The sequence below is a fragment of the Palaemon carinicauda genome, chromosome 1 (genome assembly GCF_036898095.1).
Source record: "Palaemon carinicauda isolate YSFRI2023 chromosome 1, ASM3689809v2, whole genome shotgun sequence".
Lineage (NCBI taxonomy): Eukaryota > Metazoa > Arthropoda > Malacostraca > Decapoda > Palaemonidae > Palaemon > Palaemon carinicauda.
Genome location: NC_090725.1, coordinates 75,420,227 through 75,442,726, shown reverse-complemented (window position 1 = coordinate 75,442,726; position 22,500 = coordinate 75,420,227). Strand labels below are relative to the sequence as shown.

At 33.1% G+C, this 22,500-nt stretch overlaps 1 protein-coding gene across 4 annotated transcripts in view; it reads right to left on the bottom strand.

The window, feature by feature from the left end:
- The window catches only part of LOC137642499 (uncharacterized), a 676,518-nt gene that overhangs the window by 316,020 nt on the left and 337,998 nt on the right, over positions 1 to 22,500 (bottom strand). For all 4 annotated transcript variants that reach the window (XM_068375128.1, XM_068375139.1, XM_068375120.1 and 1 more), the window contains exons 2-3: positions 8,960 to 9,044; positions 2,763 to 3,063 (exon numbers count right to left, since the gene is read on the bottom strand). In XM_068375128.1, the coding sequence (XP_068231229.1) occupies positions 2,763 to 3,063; positions 8,960 to 9,044 (386 nt within the window). The remainder of the gene's footprint in view (positions 1 to 2,762; positions 3,064 to 8,959; positions 9,045 to 22,500) is intronic.

Genomic DNA, 22,500 nt, shown 5'->3' with positions numbered 1-22,500 from the left:
TGCCCTTTTAGCTCGGAAATGTTTCCTGATCGCTGATTGGTTAGAATTATCTTGTCCAACCAATCAGTGAGCCGGAAACTTTTCCGAGCTAAAAGGGCACCGCTGGGAGTTGGTGCAAATCTGCCTCGCTAAAAGAAATGGATTATAGATGAAACCACTCTCTCGTGGTTCCTTTTGGTTTTTCAATTGATAAAAAAGGCTAACTTTTTGTAACGTTATTCATGTCTTGAACATGTTTTGCTTTAGTCTGTCCTTCAATCGTGCTCTTTCTCCTTTCAAGATTCCCGTTTAGCGACTTCTCTTTGGCAGAGTTTGCTGTCATCCAAAATTGCATACGGTATATATGCTGTATTTATATGTTTGGCTAAATATATCATAAGGATAGTACAGGTGGCCCTTGGACTGAAGTCAGGGTAGAATGATACGCATCTTTCTAACGACGCAGTATATTTACATTGATTAAAACTTTCCTTCAAGTTTGCATGTTATTATAATGCCGATAACATCTGCAAGTCTAATCCTTTGGTTAGGTCAGTGGTTCTTAACCTATGTTCGATCGAACCCCAAGGGTTCGGTGAAGCAGTGTTAGGGGTTCGACGGAGGTAACACAACACAAATGATAATTATGAAAGGGGCACTAGCCAAGGGTAAGCCACGTAATTCTGAAATTGTCTATGAAAGGCAACAGCAAAAGTCACATTTATTTGCAGTAAGTATTCATTATGTTTTTGTGTGAAGTTCATATTTTGTTGATTTTGTTCTTTGAACACTGGTTTTGTGTGCAAATGATATGGGGTTCATATTGTGCAATAATACAATATATACCTATGTTTTGAATTGGAAATATATGTTGATATATTTAGGTGTAACTTCTTTATATTTTTCTCTTTATTTCATTTACCTATATCATCTATATTTCCATCTATGAAGGGTTCGATGATTGTACATATGACACTTGCAGGGTTCAGTATCTCCAACAAGGTTAAGAATCACTGGGTTAGGTCAAACCTTAATTTGGAGTTTTCCCTTTTCAGAAACAACAGTATAAAACCCACCAATTGTCAAAAATCATTAAAGTTGTCTTAACCAGGTGTTCGACTACAACCTTTAGACAGTGTTGTCAGGTTTTTCTAAGTGAAAACAGGTCAACTTCTAGTCAATTACAGGATTGAAAGGCCAACCCGTTCTAAAAAAAGGGCTAAAAACATAGTATTTAAGGCCCATCTTTTTCATGATACTACTAAAGGCCGACCAATTTTTAAAAAAAAAGCGAAATTTGAGGTTTTTGGCCTGAAAAAAGGCCAACCTGGCAACTCTGGCAATCTTTTCTTATTAATCTTACGACAAATTTTTCGTACCATTGCATCGCATGTAATAAAGATGACTAATCAAATGAGTGTGACAATCACGGGAGAATTAACGCAAAGCCGATGGAATTTTTTTTTTTTTTTTTTTTTTTTTGGCACATATTGTGGTAGCCTATTGGAAAACCCCCCATTTTCAGTCTGTTGGACAGGGGTTCGAGACCTATTGAAGCTTGATAGTTTCTTGTAATGTCTGCAACCTCACCCTACTTGTGAGCTAGGGATAGGAGATTTAGGGGAGTCTATATGTCTTCCTGCTCAGTCATCAGCAGCCATACTTGGATTTCTATGGTCTTAGCTACATGAAGAGGGACCTTAATATATATATATATATATATATATATATATATATATATATATATATATATATATATACATATATATATACATATGTACATATATACATATGGCAGACGATTGTATTCATTTCATGTACTTGGGTGACTGTTTATAAAAGCAGCTGACGTCACTGACTGTTTATTAAAGCAGCTGACGTCACTGACTGTTTATTAAAGCAGCTGACGTCACTGACTGTTTATTAAAGCAGCTGACGTCACTGACTGTTTATTAAAGCAGCTGACGTCACTGACTGTTTATAAAAGCAGCTGACGTCACTGACTGTTTATAAAAGCAGCTGACGTCACTGACTGTTTATAAAAGCAGCTGACGTCACTGACTGTTTATTAAAGCAGCTGACGTCACTGACTGTTTATAAAAGCAGCTGACGTCACTGACTGTTTATTAAAGCAGCTGACGTCACTGACTGTTTATTAAAGCAGCTGACGTCACTGACTGTTTATTAAAGCAGCTGACGTCACTGACTGTTTATTAAAGCAGCTGACGTCACTGACTGTTTATAAAAGCAGCTGACGTCACTGACTGTTTATAAAAGCAGCTGACGTCACTGACTGTTTATTAAAGCAGCTGACGTCACTGGATACAATTAAGAACGAATAGAGATGAGAATAAAAACAAACGTTGAAATGAGAAGTCATACAATATAATGATTTCACAGGGTTTCACTCGGGCTAAAACAAAAGATTTCACAGGGTTTCACTCGGGCTAAAACTAAAGGTTAAAGTTCCATATTAGGAAAAATTGAAAGCATCGGATAAAACAGTTTAAGAAAAATGACCTATAATGGTCTAATCTGTCATCTTGAATAGCAAAAAAAAAAAAAAAAAAAAAAAAAAAAAAAAAAAAAAAAAAAAAACGACGACAACAACAACAACAACAGCTCTAAAACGGAATACCATCATTAAAGACATACTTCTCAAGATCCACGACATGACGTTGAAAACATATACTTGGCATAACCAACGACACTTAGGTAAATACACGAATTTTACATAACTTTCAGGGTGGAACTGGAGTGACCCTCCATATACACCACCTTACCTCCAGCTTAGTTTCTCCTCTCATCCAGTTCCGCCTCCTGGAAACAGCTGGTGACATGAGAGTAAGAGCAGAGGCCAGAGCAACATGGGCCGTGGGAGCATCTGTACTCCTACGCTTGGAATACGCCCGGAAGCGGTTGGCATACGCCGCCTCGTAACTTTCGACGCAAGACTTCCAAATGGGTACGCAGCATACTCCTCCTCCTGCGAACTCGTTATGACTTGGAGCATACGTTGCGTAACCCGACAGGACATCCAGGGGATGGGCGTAAAAGTCACGCAGATTCTGAGCTGTTGTTGGTCTGGTGGGATAAATGGACATTAAGAATAACAGAATGGGTCCCTAGAGATTGTTAAAGAAGCAGGGGAAGGAAGAGAAGACGATGGATTGACAAACTAAAAAAACTTTGCGAGCATGGACTGGCACAGAAGACCATAAACAGACGTAAGTGAAATGACACGTCTGAGGCCTTTATTATGCAGTGGACTGATAACGGGATATATATATATATATATATATATATATATATATATATATATATATATATATATATATGTGTGTGTATATATATATATATATATATATATATATATATATATATATGTGTGTGTGTATATGTGTGTATATATATATATATATATATATATATATATATATATATATATATATACATATATATATATATGTGTGTATATATATATATACATATATATATATGTATATATATATATATATATATATATATATATATATATACATATATATATACACACACACACATATATATATATATATATATATATATATATATATATATATATATATATATATATATACACACACATATATAATGTGTGTATACTAGAAATCCAATGCAGCTTCACTTCGCTCACAAAACTAATTATGAAAGAATTATTGAATGAGTCAAAAGATAAAATGGCAGGAAATGCTAATGGCAAGATATGTAGGCTTGACAAGCACACTTTCTGAGTACTCGCAATTGGCTCATATGTAATAAGATATATAAATTGCCATAATTACTTTTTATAACAAGGAGTGATCCTGTATCCCACAACTGCCCATGGAAACCTAAATTTCAGCCGAAAAATAATGAAGGATAATCTTGTAAAATGATATAAAATGCCTTAAGACGTCGTGAGAACTCTTCATTAAGGAAATCATATAGAACAGTGGTTCCCAACCTGGGGGAAATTTCCCCTTGGGGGGAAATTTGAAGCTTCCTGAGGGGAAATAATTACACTAACTACTAACTAAAACGAGTGGAAAATGTCCACATAGTACGTGCGGCAATTTGATGTTAGCCATTCAATTGTGATATGATCCTATCATTTCTCACTGACATGATATTCAAGGGGAGAATTGGAATATCATGCCCATTTCTGAGGCAGGCGAGTGGGCATGAGGGCTGGGCAGGGCATGAAGGGGGAAATCTGGATGGTTGAACTGGGTGCAGGGGGGAAATGACAGAAAAAAGGTTGGGAACCACTGATATAGAAGAACAAAGGTTACTTTTTCTTAAGCTGCAAACAGTAATAAAAGTTTGCCTTCATCAAATCACATCTTTTTTTACCATATTTAACAAAACATGAATGAATCGAGTAAAAAACTTTAATCATAATGGGAGATGAAACGAGAGGGCCAAACAGACAGACAGGCAGACGAACAGACTTATCAGTAATACAACAAAATGTAAACCACGGTCGTAAACCACGGTCATAAAAATCATTAGAGTACAAACAAACAAATAATGATTTTCACTTCAAATAATCATAAGAAATGCTTTATTTTATTGAATTCTATAAGAATCAATGATATCAATACACATGCGATAAAAAATACTACCACTCAAACAGCCCTGTCAGTGATCTCCCTCGAACCAATTATTTCTATTTTGAAATAAATCATAATTTTTTTTTTTAATAATTTTTCTCCGCAAACAGATGATCTTTCAATTCAAAGCACCATCAAAGCGATATCAGACCTTTCAAACGGCCACAAAAAGCTCAGTCAGTGGGTAACCTTAGCTCATATTTTATACGATAAAAAACAAAAAATCCTTTCTCGTTAAATCATTCGGTATGGAAAAACTAAATTTAGTCAAAATATGAAAATTTTATAAAAAAAAAAAAAAAGTAGAGTGTGTGCAGCAACATGAGAGTAGTATCTCTTAAGCATAGTTCATACAAACATATACCAAGGTACTTCCCCCAATTTTGGGGGGTAGCCGACATCAACAAATGAAACAAAAACAAAAAAGGGGACCTCTACTCTCTACGTTCCTCCCAGCCTAACCAGGGACTCAACCGAGTTCAGCTGGTACTGCTAGGGTGCCACAGCCCACCCTCCCACATTATCCACCACAGATGAAGCTTCATAATGCTGAATCCCCTACTGCTGCTACCTCCGCGGTCATCTAAGGCATCGGAGGAAGCAGCATAGTAATCACTCTTATTTCTGTGGCAAATTACACAATGATTTTAATTTGAAATTAAATTTATCCCAAAAGAGAGAGAGAGAGAGAGAGAGAGAGAGAGAGAGAGAGAGAGAGAGAGAGAGAGAGAGAGAGAGAGAGAGAGAGAAATATGAAAACAGAGAAAACTGCTTTTCCTGAGATGGCCCAAACCTTTCCTCTTTGATCAACTGTAAACCTGCAGGCAAGACTATAGTCCATTTCTTTTAGCGATGCATATTTGCACCGACTCGTGGCGGTGCCCTTTTAGCTCGGAAAAGTTTCCTGATCGCTGATTGGTTAGAATTATCTCGTCCAACCAATCAGCGATCCGGAAACTTTTCCGAGCTAAAAGGGCACCGCTGCGAGTCGGTGCAAATATGCATCGCTAAAAGAAATGGACTATAGGAAAGCAGGCGTTGTCCGTTACAAACTCGCCTATGGCAGAATATTCTAGGCACACCCCACACAAATACAAACGCCCCCCCCCCCCCCCCCCCCCGTCTCCAAAGACCTCCCCAAGTCCTCGCACCGATACAAGTCTTAATTGCTCAAACTTCCTCCCCCTCAGCAACAAACCTTTTGAAATAGATGGCTACAAGCCGCTGCCAGGATAAATGGGGAAGTATTTAGCACTGATTATACTTCCCTCCTAATTCTAGGTCGATCTTTGGGTCTTTTGGCAGACGACCCAAACCTGATAACTTATATAGTGAATAAAATGTCAAAAACCAAGTTTATATTGAGTAAAGTTTGTGTGAATAAATTAGACAAGCTCTTTACCAAAGATTATGTACTTAATGCTATTGTAAAATAAAGAATAAAAAGAAATATAAGTTACTCTTTAGGATATAAGGCTTACATACTTTGTTATTTGTAAAGGATGTAATTTATTATTATTTTATATTGTATATATGAAGCCATTGTATTGATACTGTTGTAAAATTTAATAATAAAAAGATAAAAAAAAAATTCTAGATAGGCCATTCTGTGGAGCTAGTGATATCTGAACTAGAGAAGTTTTTTCGGTCACAGCAAGGAGTTGTAATAAAGTAGGTGGCATAAATAATGTAACGCCAATAATATATATTTTAATGAGTGAAGACTAAATTCCATAACCATATACACTACATTCAAATGGAATGACGCCTAATGTTGAACAGGCCGTAAAATAGATTTAAGAAATATAAAAACATACTACAATCCATGTTCGAGAAGGTAGAGAAATATTACATGTTTTTTTTTTTTTTTTTTTTTTTTTTTTTTTTTTTGACTAAAAGTTTTTAATTTCAGTCAAAACGAAATGTGGTGTTATCATCCCCCATTGTGTGACATATGGTGCAACCTGGTAATATTTTCTAATATCGGTAACATATATTGAAGAGCCAGTAACCTATTTATTTCAATAGAGTACTATTACTAACCAAGTTCTTCTAACTCCATCCATGATCTGAGCACAAAATCCCTCGTATCCACGCTCTCTTTCTCACCTAACATTATTCTAAACAAGGACACATAGTCATATCAATAAACTTTTCTGACATGTCTCAGCAGTAAAAGTCTTGATAGGAAAAGAGTAAAATTACTCTTATATAAATAGAAATTGCTAGAACTATTTGTTTGCGCGAGGCCATTTATTTAACATCTTTATCTAAGGGTAAAGACTTGTTATGTACTATTGTGACGGGCCGAGAGAAGGTTGTGAACTCAAAGGCAGTGTGAAAACAACTGAGTTAATTTATTACAGAACACTCTCCTTTATATACAAAACCTCAAGGCAACAGGAAATTACATGTTCGAGAAACAGACAATGTTACATAGGAGAAACGCAGACATGTTTATTCTGGTTCTTTTTAGTGCGAGGGAAGAGCGAAGATACAAGCATAATATATACAAAATGAATTATGTACGATCGTGTGACACACGGTTGGTACACAAATTTAGGTAGTGATGAAACGGGGAGCAACCTGGCTAAAACTGACTTTTCTCTCCCTCAACGATATGGGCTCCCAATTAAAAAAAAAAAATATCTACAACACCTTATAAGAAACAGGAAAATAACCCCTTTCATTTTTTTTATTAGCAAAAGGACAAGATAGAATATAAAATACGGCGACAGATAATACAACACGAAGACAGTACACGGAACACCACGACCATTTTAAAAGATGTGATAAGCGTTTCATATTGGCAAGAAGGAAACATGATGAGTTAATCAATCTCATACGGTTTTCCATATAAACTACCTGCGACAGACCTATTCGAATTTTCAGTACCTTATACCCGATTTTCATATCGCTCTTTAATATGCTTGAAATAAAAATACATTCGTGTAATTATCATGCACTCTCTCTCTCTCTCTCTCTCTCTCTCTCTCTCTCTCTCTCTCTCTCTCTCTCTCTCTCTCTCTCTCTCTCTCTCTCTCTCTCTCAAATGTATAAATGTTAGTTCTGATTTATTCAAAAAGAAACTAAAGCAATATTTTTAAATTTTACTTGAATGTATATATATCCTAAATTATTGTGAATTTTATGTAAATAATTTATATGGTTATGTAACAGAATAACCATTTTATAATGGAATAAAGGTTTTTGACTTTTTGACTTTGACACTCTCTCTCTCTCTCTCTCTCTCTCTCTCTCTCTCTCTCTCTCTCTCTCTCTCTCTCTCTCTCTCTCTCTCTCTCTCTCTCTCTCTTCCCTAATAGTAATAAAACTAAATAATTTGACCTGGCATTGTTTGTGTGATGATCAATCATAACAAATTCCACACAGAAAAGAAAAAGAAATCACATCACTGAAAGGTGACAAGTTTTATCGTAACACGCAGGACGTTCTTTTTTTTCCAATATGCACAGTAGATGTCTCAGTATCCTACCTTTACTATTTACAGATACAATCAATAGAGATCCGAGACCACGAAGAACAGTGTCCTCTTTTTTTTTTTTTTTTTTTTTTTTTTTTACTTTATAACTCGGCACAATGTTTACAATACGAAGAAAAGATTCACATAAAAAACAAGACAATGACGGTTAGGATCGTGAGCAGTCTGGTTTTTCCAAGATCTCACCTACCCCTTTTACCCCCAAAGGACGTACTGGTACGTTTCACAAAAGCCATCCCTTTACCCCCATGGACGTACGGGTACGTCCTTGCAAAAAAATGCTATAAAAGATTTTTTTTCATATTTTTGATATTTTTTGAGAAAATTCAGGCATTTTCTAAGAGAATGAGACCAACCTGACCTCTCTATGACAAAAATTAAGGCTGGTAGAGCAATTTAAAAAATATATACTGCAAAATGTGCTGGGAAAAAAATAACCCCCTGGGGGTTAAGGGTTGGAAATTTCCAAATAGCCTGGGGGTAAAAGGGAAATTTCCAAATAGCCTGGGGGTAAAAGGGAAATTTCCAAATAGCCTGGGGGTAAAAGGGAAATTTCCAAATAGCCTGGGGGTAAAAGGGAAATTTCCAAATAGCCTGGGGGTAAAAGGGAAATTTCCAAATAGCCTGGGGGTAAAAGGGAAATTTCCAAATAGCCTGGGGGTAAAAGGGAAATTTCCAAATAGCCTGGGGGTAAAAGGGAAATTTCCAAATAGCCTGGGGGTAAAAGGGAAATTTCCAAATAGCCTGGGGGTAAAAGGGAAATTTCCAAATAGCCTGGGGGTAAAAGGGGTTTGCTCGTTTCAACACCCCCCCTCCCCTTTATAACAAAGAACTTTAGGCTTACCTCGAGCTGGACGACAAAGATACCGCGGTGTCGTTGTGGGTCACGTTGGCCGGGTAGGGGCTGGTTCTCATCCATTTTGTCCCATCTGAAATTGGAAATAAGGCAATGCATTACAGATCAGGCCAGATCAATTTTCTTTCTTAAAACAACACTTATTTCTGAGGTACATCTTTAATCTACTTTTATCCTAACATAGATATCAGAGATAAAAAAGAAAAAAATTGCCTATGACTAGTGCTGTCTAAATCTGAAATAGGTACATACATACATATACCAAAGGCACTTCCCCCAATTTTGGGGGGTAGCCGACATCAACAATGAAACAAAACGAAAAGGGGACCTCTACTCTCTACGTTCCTTCAGCCTATCATATCAAAATACACGTGTGATCTATTCTTAAGAAATCAGGTTCATTTCACAAATATCTGAAAATATTGTCAGCATTCTTTTCTTTTTGAATCGGAATTGCAATTCTATGCGAACCAAACTGAATCTTTTACCATCACATCCAAATGTATTTAAAAACCATCTTCTTTAACACATTTCTTTCTTCAAACTAATACGTAACTCAGTCCTTTAATTTCTAGGTATAAAAATATAGATAAAACGTCAAATTCCCTAAATGCTTCAATAAAACTTACTAATGAATGGAAGGAAGTCTTAAAAAATAAATGGACTTTGACATTTACAGGAAATTGAAGGAAGGCATGAAAAAAAAAAAAAAAAAAAAAAAAACATTACGATGCGGTCATATTTTCTTAGAGAGAGAACTAACACTTGAAAAATGAACAGCGTAAATACACACATGAGGATATTTGCACAGCAATTTTTATGAAAATTTAGAAGATTTAAAAGTGAAAATGTCACGGATATACAGTTAATAAGAAATGATTGAAACTATCAAGCTCCAACAACAAATTGAAGATAACAGGAAGGAAATAGTATATAAATTTTTACTCAGTAAAGATAATAATGATGAGCGGAAATAAGTCTTACATGAAACGCGAGAAAACAAATAAATAAAAAAACAATAGAACTGAAATACACCACGTGAGCACTTAACCTCCTATGCAACGATTACGTTTCGACCCTGAACCTGAAGCGGATGCTTCTCTCATACGATTCAAAACTACTTTTTTCAGAATGATTTATTAATTTGTTCTCTTCATTTATTTATTTCCTTATTTCCTTTCCTCACTGGGCTATTTTTCCCTGTTGGAGCCCCTGGGCGTATAGCATCTTGCTTTTCCAACTAGGGTTGTAGCTTGGATAATAATAATAATAATAATAATAATAATAATAATAATAATAATAATAATAATACAGTTCTACATAAGGTTGCTTCCATGGTGTCAAAATCCTGCTAATTAATTATATCATCATGGGGAAATTTAAAAAAAAAAACATATTAACAAAATAACTCGCATTTTATCTAACACTGATCAAGAGTACTGGGAAGTGATATGATGGGAAAAAATAAAATAAAGAGTACTGGGAAGTGATATGGTGGGAAAAATAAAATAAAGAGTACTGGGAAGTGATATGGTGGGAAAAAATAAAATGAAGAGTACTGGGAAGTGATATGGTGGGAAAAAATAAAATAAAGAGTACTGGGAAGTGATATGATGGGAAAAAATAAAATAAAGAGTACTGGGAAGTGATATGATGGGAAAAACTAAAATAAAGAGTACTGGGAAGTGATATGATGGGAAAAACTAAAATAAAGAGTACTGGGAAGTGATATGATGGGAAAAAATAAAATAAAGAGTACTGGGAAGTGATATGATGGGAAAAAAATAAAATAAAGAGTACTGGGAAGTGATATGATGGGAAAAAATAAAATAAAGAGTACTGGGAAGTGATATGATGGGAAAAAATAAAATAAAGAGTACTGGGAAGTGATATGATGGGAAAAAAATAAAATAAAGAGTACTGGGAAGTGATATGATGGGAAAAAATAAAATAAGGAGTACTGGGAAGTGATATGATGGGAAAAAATAAAATAAAGAGTACTGGGAAGTGATATGATGGGAAAAAATAAAATAAAGAGTACTGGGAAGTGATATGATGGGAAAAAATAAAATAAAGAGTACTGGGAAGTGATATGATGGGGAAAAAATAAAATAAAGAGCACTGGGAAGTGATATGATGGGACAAAATAAAATAAAGAGTACTGGGAAGTGATATGATGGGAAAAAATAAAATGAAGAGTACTGGGAAGTGATATGATGGGAAAAAATAAAATAAAGAGTACTGGGAAGTGATATGATGGGAAAAAATAAAATAAAGAGTACTGGGAAGTGATATGATGGGAAAAAATAAAATGAAGAGTACTGGGAAGTGATATGAGGGGAAAAAATAAAATAAAGAGTACTGGGAAGTGATATGATGGGAAAAAATAAAATAAAGAGTACTGGGAAGTGATATGATGGGAAAAAATAAAATAAAAGAGTACTGGGAAGTGATATGATGGGAAAAAATAAAATAAAGAGTACTGGGAAGTGATATGATGGGAAAAACTAAAATAAAGAGTACTGGGAAGTGATATGATGGGAAAAAATAAAATAAAGAGTACTGGGAAGTGATATGATGGGAAAAAATAAAATAAAGAGTACTGGGAAGTGATATGATGGGAAAAAATAAAATAAAGAGTACTGGGAAGTGATATGATGGGAAAAAATAAAATAAAAGAGTACTGGGAAGTGATATGATGGGAAAAAATAAAATAAAGAGTACTGGGAAGTGATATGATGGGAAAAAATAAAATAAAAGAGTACTGGGAAGTGATATGATGGGAAAAAATAAAATAAAGAGTACTGGGAAGTGATATGATGGGAAAAAATAAAATAAAGAGTACTGGGAAGTGATATGATGGGAAAAAAATAAAATAAAGAGTACTGGGAAGTGATATGATGGGAAAAATAAAATAAAGAGTACTGGGAAGTGATATGATGGGAAAAAATAAAATAAAAGAGTACTGGGAAGTGATATGATGGGAAAAAATAAAATAAAAAGTACTGGGAAGTGATATGATGGGAAAAAATAAAATAAAGAGTACTGGGAAGTGATATGATGGGAAAAAATAAAATAAAAAGTACTGGGAAGTGATATGATGGGAAAAATAAAATAAAGAGTACTGGGTAGTGATATGATGGGAAAAAATAAAATAAAGAGTACTGGGAAGTGATATGATGGGAAAAAAATAAAATAAAGAGTACTGGGAAGTGATATGATGGGAAAAAATAAAATAAAGAGTACTGGGAAGTGCTATGATGGGAAAAAATAAAATAAAGAGTACTGGGAAGTGATATGATGGGAAAAATAAAATAAAGAGCACTGGGAAGTGATATGATGGGAAAAAATAAAATAAAGAGTACTGGGAAGTGATATGATGGGAAAAAATAAAATATTAAAATGAAAACATGAAGTCGGCAGGCTTATCTGGCAGAAGTAGCTACCGTGTTTACTTTTCATCAGACAGGGCTTATAACATTTGACGGGAAATATCATCGAGTGTTTGACAAGAGGTGTGCGCAAAATAACAAACACACGGGTGCGATGAAGTTGGGAATTAAAGTGATTCGTAATTTCATTTTTAAGCATAAAAATAACAAGCTTACTTTATAACCTATTGCTAAAGAAACCCAGTTGCATATGAATAGAAGATGACAGCAGTCCAGAATTAAACAGTGTCATTTAATCTCTCTCTCTCTCTCTCTCTCTCTCTCTCTCTCTCTCTCTCTCTCTCTCTCTTCAAAGACTGGTGTTCGATTCCAGCTCAGACTCGTTCATTCCTTTAGTGGCTGCAACCTGCCATCCTTGTGAACTAAGTATAAGGGGTATTGGGGTAGCCTATAGGTCTATCTGAGGAGTCATCAGCATCCATTGCCTGATCCTCCCTGGTCCTGGCTTGGGTGGAGAGGGCCTTGGGCGCTAATAATAGTTTATGTATATATGGTCAGTTTCTAGGACATTGTCCTATTTGCTAAGGGCTGTCACTCTCCCTTGCCTTTGCTATTCATTAGCAGTCTTTAAAAAAAAACGACGGCAACGAACTTTCCATTTTCTTCTTTCATAAGAAATGGGAGAATCCTTGCGAAGAGGAAACGTAAGCCTTATAATCCACTTTAAGAAAAAGAAAAGGCAACTCAAGTCTTATAATCCACTTTAAGAAAAAAAAGGCAACTCAAGACTTATAATCCGCTTTAAAAAAAGGCATCCCAAGCCTTATAATCCACTTTAAAAAAAAAAAGTAACTCAAGCCTTACAATTCACTTAAAAAAGGTCATCCCAAGCCTTATAATCCACTTTAAAAAAAAGAAAAGGCAACTCAATCCTTATAATCCACTTTAAAAAAAGAAAAGGCAACTCAAGTCTTATAATCCACCTTAAAAAAAGAAAAGGCAACTCAAGTCTTATAATCCGCTTAAAAAAAAAGGCATCCCAAGCCTTATAATCCACTTTAAAAAAAGAAAAGGCAACTCAAGTCTTATAATCCACTTTAAAAAAAAAAGAAAAGATAACTCAAGTCTAATAATCCACCTTAAAAAAAGAAAAGGCAACTCAAGTCTTATAATCCACTTTAAAAAAAAGGCCTCCCAAGCCTTATAATCCACTTTAAAAAAAGAAAAGGTAACTCAAGCCTTATAATTCACTTAAAAAGGGCAACTCAAGCCTTATGATTCACTTTAAAAAAAAGGTAACTCAAGCCTTATAATTCACTTAAAAAAGGGCAACTCAAGCCTTATAATCCACTTTAAAAAAAGAAAAGTAACTCAAGCCTTATAATTCACTTAAAAAAAGGCATCTCAAGCCTTATAATCCACTTTAAAAAAAGAAAAGGCAACTCAAGTCTTATAATCCACTTTAAAAAAAGAAAAGGCAACTCAAGTCTTATAATTCACTTAAAAAAGGGCAACTCAAGCCTTATAATCCACTTTAAAAAAAGAAAAGTAACTCAAGCCTTATAATCCACTTTAAAAAAAAGGAAAGGCAACTAGTAGTCTTATAATCCGCTTTAAAAAAAGGCATCCCAAGCCTTATAATCCACTTTAGAACAGAAAAGGCAACTCAAGCCTTATAATTCACTTAAAAAAGGGCAACCCAAGCCTTATAATCCACTTTAAAAAAAAGAAAAGGTAACTCAAGCCTTATAATTCACTTAAAAAAGGGCAACAAGCCTTATAATCCACTTTAAAAAGAAAGAAAGAAAAGGAAGAAAGAGAGACCTAATTCTCCCAAGGAGCCCCAAACCGAGCACAATGGGAAGAAAGGGAGGGAGAGAGAGAAAGAGAGGACAAGGAGGAAAAAAAAAGTGGGAGGGGTTAAAAAAGTGGGAGGGGTTAGTGAGGGGATGGGTATGCCCGTCATCAGTATGCATGAGGTCGGAGAGCGAACTCCGTTTTAGAAAGACTTAAAACACATTTCTCCCAAAGGAAAGTCTATAGACAGGGTCGTTGGTTGTCGAGTTACGTTGTCTGCCAATAAAAAGATTTCTCATTCGAAAGCGATATTTTCAATATCGCTTGTAAGTTACCGGGGAAGGCTTCTTCTGTTTTGCTCCTATCATCATCATCATCATCAACATTATTATTATTATTATTATTATTATTTTCTAAATATCAATACGATAGCGTGTGTTATTTATTTTGTCACGCTTTAAAGAAAACGGAAATAATTTCATGGTATACTCTTATAAATTCACACTTTAAAGAAAACTGAAATAATTTCATAGTATACTATTACAAATTCACATTAGACTTTGATTACTTAACCAAAGCACATCTTATATAGTTTCCCAATTTTGTCTTTAGCATCTAACTCTAAACTCTTTTTTTTAAATATTAGACAAAAAATTGAGTTCTATCAATTTCCATAACCTAGATTATAGAATTAATCTCGGGACATTTTATTCAATTATGCATAGGTTAGGGACAAGATAATTAGTATTGAAAATATAATTTCCTGTAATTTACACGTGTTCCGCTAGTTGTTATTATTATTATTATTATTATTATTATTATTATTATTATTATTATTATTGTAGTAGTAGTAATAGTTTCGTTGTAGCTGTTGATGTTGTTGAGATATAATCGATTATTTGAGTTCGTGATATGATACGAATTTCTGAAATAAATAATTTGACTAATCCTAAGCACATAATCATTCACGTCAAAGCATTGTTGCAGTATTATGACAATTACAGAATACATGAAGATATACATCAATAGCAACAGGATCAGTAATGATATAATCATTATTATCAATACTAATTCTATCATAACTATTATTATTATTATTATTATTATTATTATTATTATTATTATTATTATTATTGAATATTTAAATGGGGTAACCTGAAGAGCTACCAACTGTTTTGCAAACTCTGCAATCATTTTCTTGGTATCTAAAAAAAACATTCAGCCCAAATGAAATATAGAAGAATGTGACACTGGAATGGTTTTCCATTTTCCCTGAAGGGAAAGTTCATTTGAATAATACACTTTTGCTCCACCCACCACTGTCTTAAAACTTTTTTAAGAAAGCGAAATTTCCGCAGGAAATACCGTGGCCAAAATCGAAGAATACTACAATCTCATTTCCTATTATGTTATGAGTTTTCATTTAAGAAAAGTCTGGGGGCTTGCAACTGGGTAAAGAAAACCTGTGGTGAGGCTAATATTATAAAAAAAGGTATTCACAGAAGACCACCAGATATACGCATACATGGTAGAAATACCGCTGAGTGTTATAAAAGTATTCAAGCAACATTGGATCTGGTCAGTGGCTATACAAGTGAACACAGTGGAAAAAGAAGCCTATGGACGCATAAGCCCATTGCTGGGACCAACAACTTAAAAAAAAAAAAAAATGTAGAAAATTGTATGGATGACACCTGGGGCCATGCCTCTTCAAGTTGAGGGTAAATAACAGAAAAAAATATATGAAACTAATCACATCTATCATGTATACACAGTATATATATATATATATATATATATATATATATATATATATATATATATATATATATATATATATATATAGATATATACATACATATATATATATATAAATATATATATGTACATATATATATACATATATGTGTATATATACATATATATATATGTATATATACACATATATATACATATATATATACACATATATATACATATATATATACATACATAAATATATATATACATATATATATATATATATATGTATGTATATATAAAACATCATTACAATATTATAGCTAAGCTGCAACCCTAGTTGTAGGATGCTAAAAGCCTCAGGGCTCCAACAGGGAAAGTAGCCCAGTCAAGAAAGAAAATAAGGACAAAAATAAATTATATATGAGTAGTAGTGAATATAAAATATAAAATATTCCATGATCAATAACAACATTAAAATAGACCAGTCATATGCAAAGAATATTATGTAATAAATGGCGAATAGTACATACTTACGTACACAGTGCTTCTTTAAACAAAATGTCAAAATGACTTTAGGGTATATCACATTGAAAGTTTCGTTTCTCAGATTTCTCTGGCATATTAGCCTATACTTCTTGTCCTTATTCATTAAAGCACAATAGACATATCCTCGCGTCCCAAGGTCAAACCCTTTTATCATTAACCCTAATATGATTAAATTATTGAGCATAACGTGTCTATGGTTGGGACCAGCCTTCACGACCCTCCCTTACATTACCATACATAAAATGTATGTAAAAACATTTTCATGCTTCTATTTCAAGGATAAAAACGCGTCTATTGGAGTATGATCAATACATTTTTCCATAAAAAATACATTACTCTCTTGAAGCAAAAACAGCATCTGTATTTTCTATTTCCAGAGAAACTAATTCTTAACTTTGCCTTTGCAGATTTCATAAAAAAACCGTTCTAACACATTGAAAATAAAGGAACTTTACTTTCATGAAAAGATTCTATTATGAAAAAATATCTCATTACAACTACAACAAAAGGCTCCACGAAAGACCATTACGGTAATTTTTACCATCCAACCCTTTATGATAAAAAGCAAGTGTCTGGGTATATATACAGCATATATATATATATATATATATATATATATATATATATATATATATATATATATATATATATACAAACTATATATATATATATATATATATATATATATATATATATATACATATACATACATACACACAAACTATATATATATACATATATATATATATATATATATATATATATATATATATATATATATATATATATATATATATAGATAGATATACTGTGCATACATATAAGTATACTGTATATGTATGTATATATATATATATATATATATATATATATATATATATATATATATATGCATATATATATATATATATATATATATATATATATATATATATATATATATATATATATATATATATATATATATATACACATATTTCCGGTCACGTTCGGCTATCCCTCAGGTAGGGTGTAGAGGAAGTAGCCATTCCGTGGTGAGAGGGGGTACACGGAAACCAAAATCTACTGCAAATTGCCGAAAATACCATGTTGTAATTAGGAAAGGGATAGGGGTGGGGGAAGGGTTGAATCTGTGTTATGCGTGTTAGTGCATATTTATCTGAATATTCGGCCGTCATTTTTTACGGGTCGCATACACTAGTAATATAACAACAACAATAAGAATAGGGAAGTGGGGAATATGGGGAAAGGAAGAGTACCCCTGGATACAATCCAGTTTATAGCTCAAAGGCAGGTACTCGGGAAGGGAAAGATTCAGGAAATAGGGAGAAAGAGAAGTACAGGAGAAGAATAAAAGAGAGGGGCAGACCCTCTTACGATATTAGGGAATTGGTATTACTATATTAGTTCATTGTATATTCTAGTAATATAAGAAAACTGTTGTAACAGGATACGCAGCTCATACTGAAATCAACGTAAAAACCAATAACAATAAATATAATATATTGTATTACATCATATTACATTATATTATATGATATAAACAATATAAGTTTTCCCGCTTCAATACTGAATTGGCAATGTTGTAATAGGTTTGTTTGAAATAAAAATTACATTGTAACATAACAAACCGTAAATGCGTAATTACGCAATAAAATTTGTTTCCCAATAACATTCGTTTTCAATTATAGGTAACCGGTTGATAATTCAATAATTCGTACAATTAATTCATTGGTAGAGATCCGAATTATTATTATTATTATTACTAATTCATTTGTAGAGGTCCATATTATTATTATTATTATTATTATTATTATTATTATTATTATTATTATTATTATTACTAATTCATTTGTAGAGGTCCATACTATTATTATTATTATTATTATTATTATTATTATTATTATTATCATTATAATTATTATTATTATTATTATTATTATTATTATTATTATTAGTAGTAGTAGTAGTAGTAGTAGTAGTAGTAGTAGTAGTAGTAGTAGTAGTAGTAGTAGTAGTAGTAACAATAATAATAATAATAATAATAATCATAATAATAATAATATTAATATCAATAATAATAAACTATGAAATTACCACTCTAATGCCCAAAGAATACGTAAAGGTTTAATGGTAACCGATGATCCGCTGAGGTAAAGAGACGACAGATCATAGTAGAGAATATACACATTTCAGTAATATCAGCACTAAGAACTCCTCCCCGTCCACGTAGTATCGAAAACCAGAAAAAAATAGCCACTGACGACTGGTGGCAGACATATTAGTATTATTGCATATTTGCACCGACTCGCGGCGGTGCCCTTTTAGCTCGGAAAAGCTTCCTGATCGCTGATTGGTTAGAATTATCTTGTCCAACCAATCAGCGATCCGGAAACTTTTCCGAGCTAAAAGGGCACCGCTGCGAGTCGGTGCAAATATGCATCGCTAAAAGAAATGGACTATAGTGGAGCAGGTAACAGCAAATTGTCATGTGTATATTTTATTTCAGGAAACAAGCCCCAAAATTGGCCCACACATTCCTTAGGAGTTGTTCTTTTGATAAAAACCCGTTACCCACCTAAACATTCAAGATGGAGGGGAAATATTTCAGGATGGATGCCATTTGGTATACAGACATATTGCAGTTTTGAAATAAAATCACAGACTTGTTCCATTCGAATGATCTTTGCGTCAAATCATACATTTTTCCCACGTAGAATTCGAATTTGGAATCATGGATTTACTAGCCTTCCTTGTACAGTAAGTGACAAAAGTTAAGATACAAATTTAAAAATTCTTCATACTTCTTTAGAAATTCTCTTGTGGTTGCCAGTTAATGAATACCGAACGAAATCCTCTTAAATTTGTAGCTTCACTCTTGACGCTTACTATACTAACAGGTGTCAACGCACAATCATGACACACTCAACATAGGGTTCAGTGTCAGCTAAATAAATTTTAGTGTACCTAATTAATTAGTAGTGTCCCAAATTCTGTCTACTAAGCCTCGCATCAGTAAGCTACTATAAATTACATATAGTTTAACATACTGTAGATGTTTAGTTAAACAGTTACACCAGAAGTATTGGATTTATTAAAAATAATACTGTTCATTTCAAGTTTTAATTTGACTTCAAACACAATATAAAGTTGTGAAATAGATCAAATTTTGCAGAAGGCAATTTGGGAAATAATAGATGAAAGTGAAAGTACAAAAGAAACCTAATCATCAAGTTAACAAATAATGCCAGTTGGTTCTAGCAAATATTCCGACACCTGTTGCAGACTTTTATGTCTTCTAGCTATGGCAGGAGAGCAGACACAGAAAAGCAGAGCACAGCAGAGGACATGGTACGATTAAGAGTCGTCTGCATCTAGTATTATTGCTCTCTCTCTCTCTCTCTCTCTCTCTCTCTCTCTCTCTCTCTCTCTCTCTCTCTCTCTCTCTCTCTCTCACGGTTAAGGAAATACAACTCTTGCATTAGAATACCCACACACACACGCGTGCATGTCATATATATATATATACATACATATATATATATGTATATATATATATATATGTGTGTGTATATATATAAATATATATATATATAAACATAAATATATGTATGTATATATATATATATATATATATATATATATATATATATATATATATATATATATATCATATACATAAGAGAGAGAGAGAGAGAGAGAGAGAGAGAGAGAGAGAGAGAGAGGAGAGAGAGAGAGAGAGAGAGAGAGAGAAATAATAGTTTTTTTAAGGAGTATTAATACGCCTGTGAGCGTGCATTAAGAACACTCATACGTTTGATTGTGTCATGTTATTGAAGAATTACATCCTGACAATATGTGGATATCATATTTCATTATGCAGCTTCCAGCGAATAATACCTTCAATCTCAACATAAATAATAATAATAATAATAATAATAATAATAATAATAATAATAATAATAATCTTTATTTCAGCAAAAGCCATATACAGTTACAATAAGGGTACAGTGATCTTACACTTTTGATAATAATAATAATAATAATAATAATAATAATAATAATAATAATAATAATCTTTATTTCAGCAAAAGCCATATACAGAGTTACAATAAGGGTACAGTGATCTTACACTTTTGACATCGGTAAAAAAAAAAAAAAGGGTGAGATATCCAATAATATCAGTGATATATTATAAACATCAATTAGCAAAAAATAAAAAGAAACTAGCTTCCACCTGTGATTGTACTAAAACTTAAGTCTTGTCTTCATTTTTATGAAAATCTTTTCCATAAATTTTCACTTTGCACAAGCGAACTGACACACACAGGTAATCAAGGGTTGGCAGATTCCGCTTCATCATCATTATGATGGACAGAGAAAAATAAAAGTAGGTTTTTTACATCGCCTGAAGACCTTCGTCTGACTTTACACAGAGAATAATAATAAAGTTGACGATGTTCATAAAGATGATGAAAAGGTAGAGACGAAGAGTGTCTTCAAAATAGTCGTAACAAAGATACTCATATATGCAATGATAAAAACAAAGATGCTGCCAATGATGCAAATCAAATGAAAACCAGGAACTGAAAGAGAAAAACCCGGTAGTGAAATGGGTCACACGCTGATGTTCCCTTTATAGAATAAAATAAAAACAAACAGTGGGGCCCCCATTCCAGCCACTTTACTTAAAGGCTGCCCCATTATTCACGCAGTTCAAAAACACAGGACGCCATTGCCGGGAGCTATCCATCACAGTGACATTCTAAACAAGCACTTCTCTTTTCAGCTTCGGACGTATCAACAAAACAGCTGATGCAGAATGATGACATTCCGTCAGTCTCAAGTGGAAATTGATAGAAAAATAGATGAATTTCCACTAGCCATGTACTGTATATACTTGTATTTTAAAAGTATTTGGTTAATAATTACACAGTGACATTCTAAACAAGCACTTCTCTTTTCAGCTTTGGATGGAGAGGAGGCTTGGGCGCTGATCATGTAATATATGGTCAGTCTCTAAGGCATTGTCCTGATTGCTAGGGCAATGTCACTGTCCCTTGCCTCTGCCATTCATGAGCGACCTTTAAACCTTTAAACAGCTGATGCAGAATGATGATATTCTGTCAGTCTCAAGTGGAAATTGATAAAAAAAAAAAAAAAATGGATGAATTTCAACTCGCCATGTATTGTATATACTTGTATTTTAAAAGTAGTTGGTTAATAATTACAAATACTCGTAATTTGTATAACCGAGACATTCGCCATGTAGTGTATATACTTGTATTTTAAAAGTATTTGGATAATAATTACAAATACTCGTAATTTGTATAACCGAGACATTCGCCATGTGCTGTATATACTTGTATTTTAAAAGTAGTTGGTTAATAATTACAAATACTCGTAATTTGTATAACCGAGACATTCGCCATGTGCTGTATATACTTGTATTTTAAAAGTATTTGGATAATAATTACAAATACTCGTAATTTGTATAACCGAGACATTCGCCATGTACTGTATATACTTGTATTTTAAAAGTATTTGGATAATAATTACAAATACTCGTAATTTGTATAACCGAGACATTCGCCATGTGCTGTATATACTTGTATTTTAATAGTATTTGGTTAATAATTACAAATACTCGTAATTTGTATAACCGAGACATTCGCCATGTACTGTATATACTTGTATTTTAAAAGTATTTGGATAATAATTACAAATACTCGTACTTTGTATAACCGAGACATTGGCCATGTACTGTATATACTTGTATTTTAATAGTATTTGGTTAATAATTACAAATACTCGTAATTTGTATAACCGAGACATTCGCCATGTACTGTATATACTTGTATTTAAAATGTATTTGGTTAATAATTACAAATACTCGTAATTTGTATAACCGAGACATTCGCCATGTACTGTATATACTTGTATTTAAAATGTATTTGGTTAATAATTACAAATACTCGTAATTTGTATAACCGAGACATTCGCCATGTACTGTATATACTTGTATTTAAAATGTATTTGGTTAATAATTAC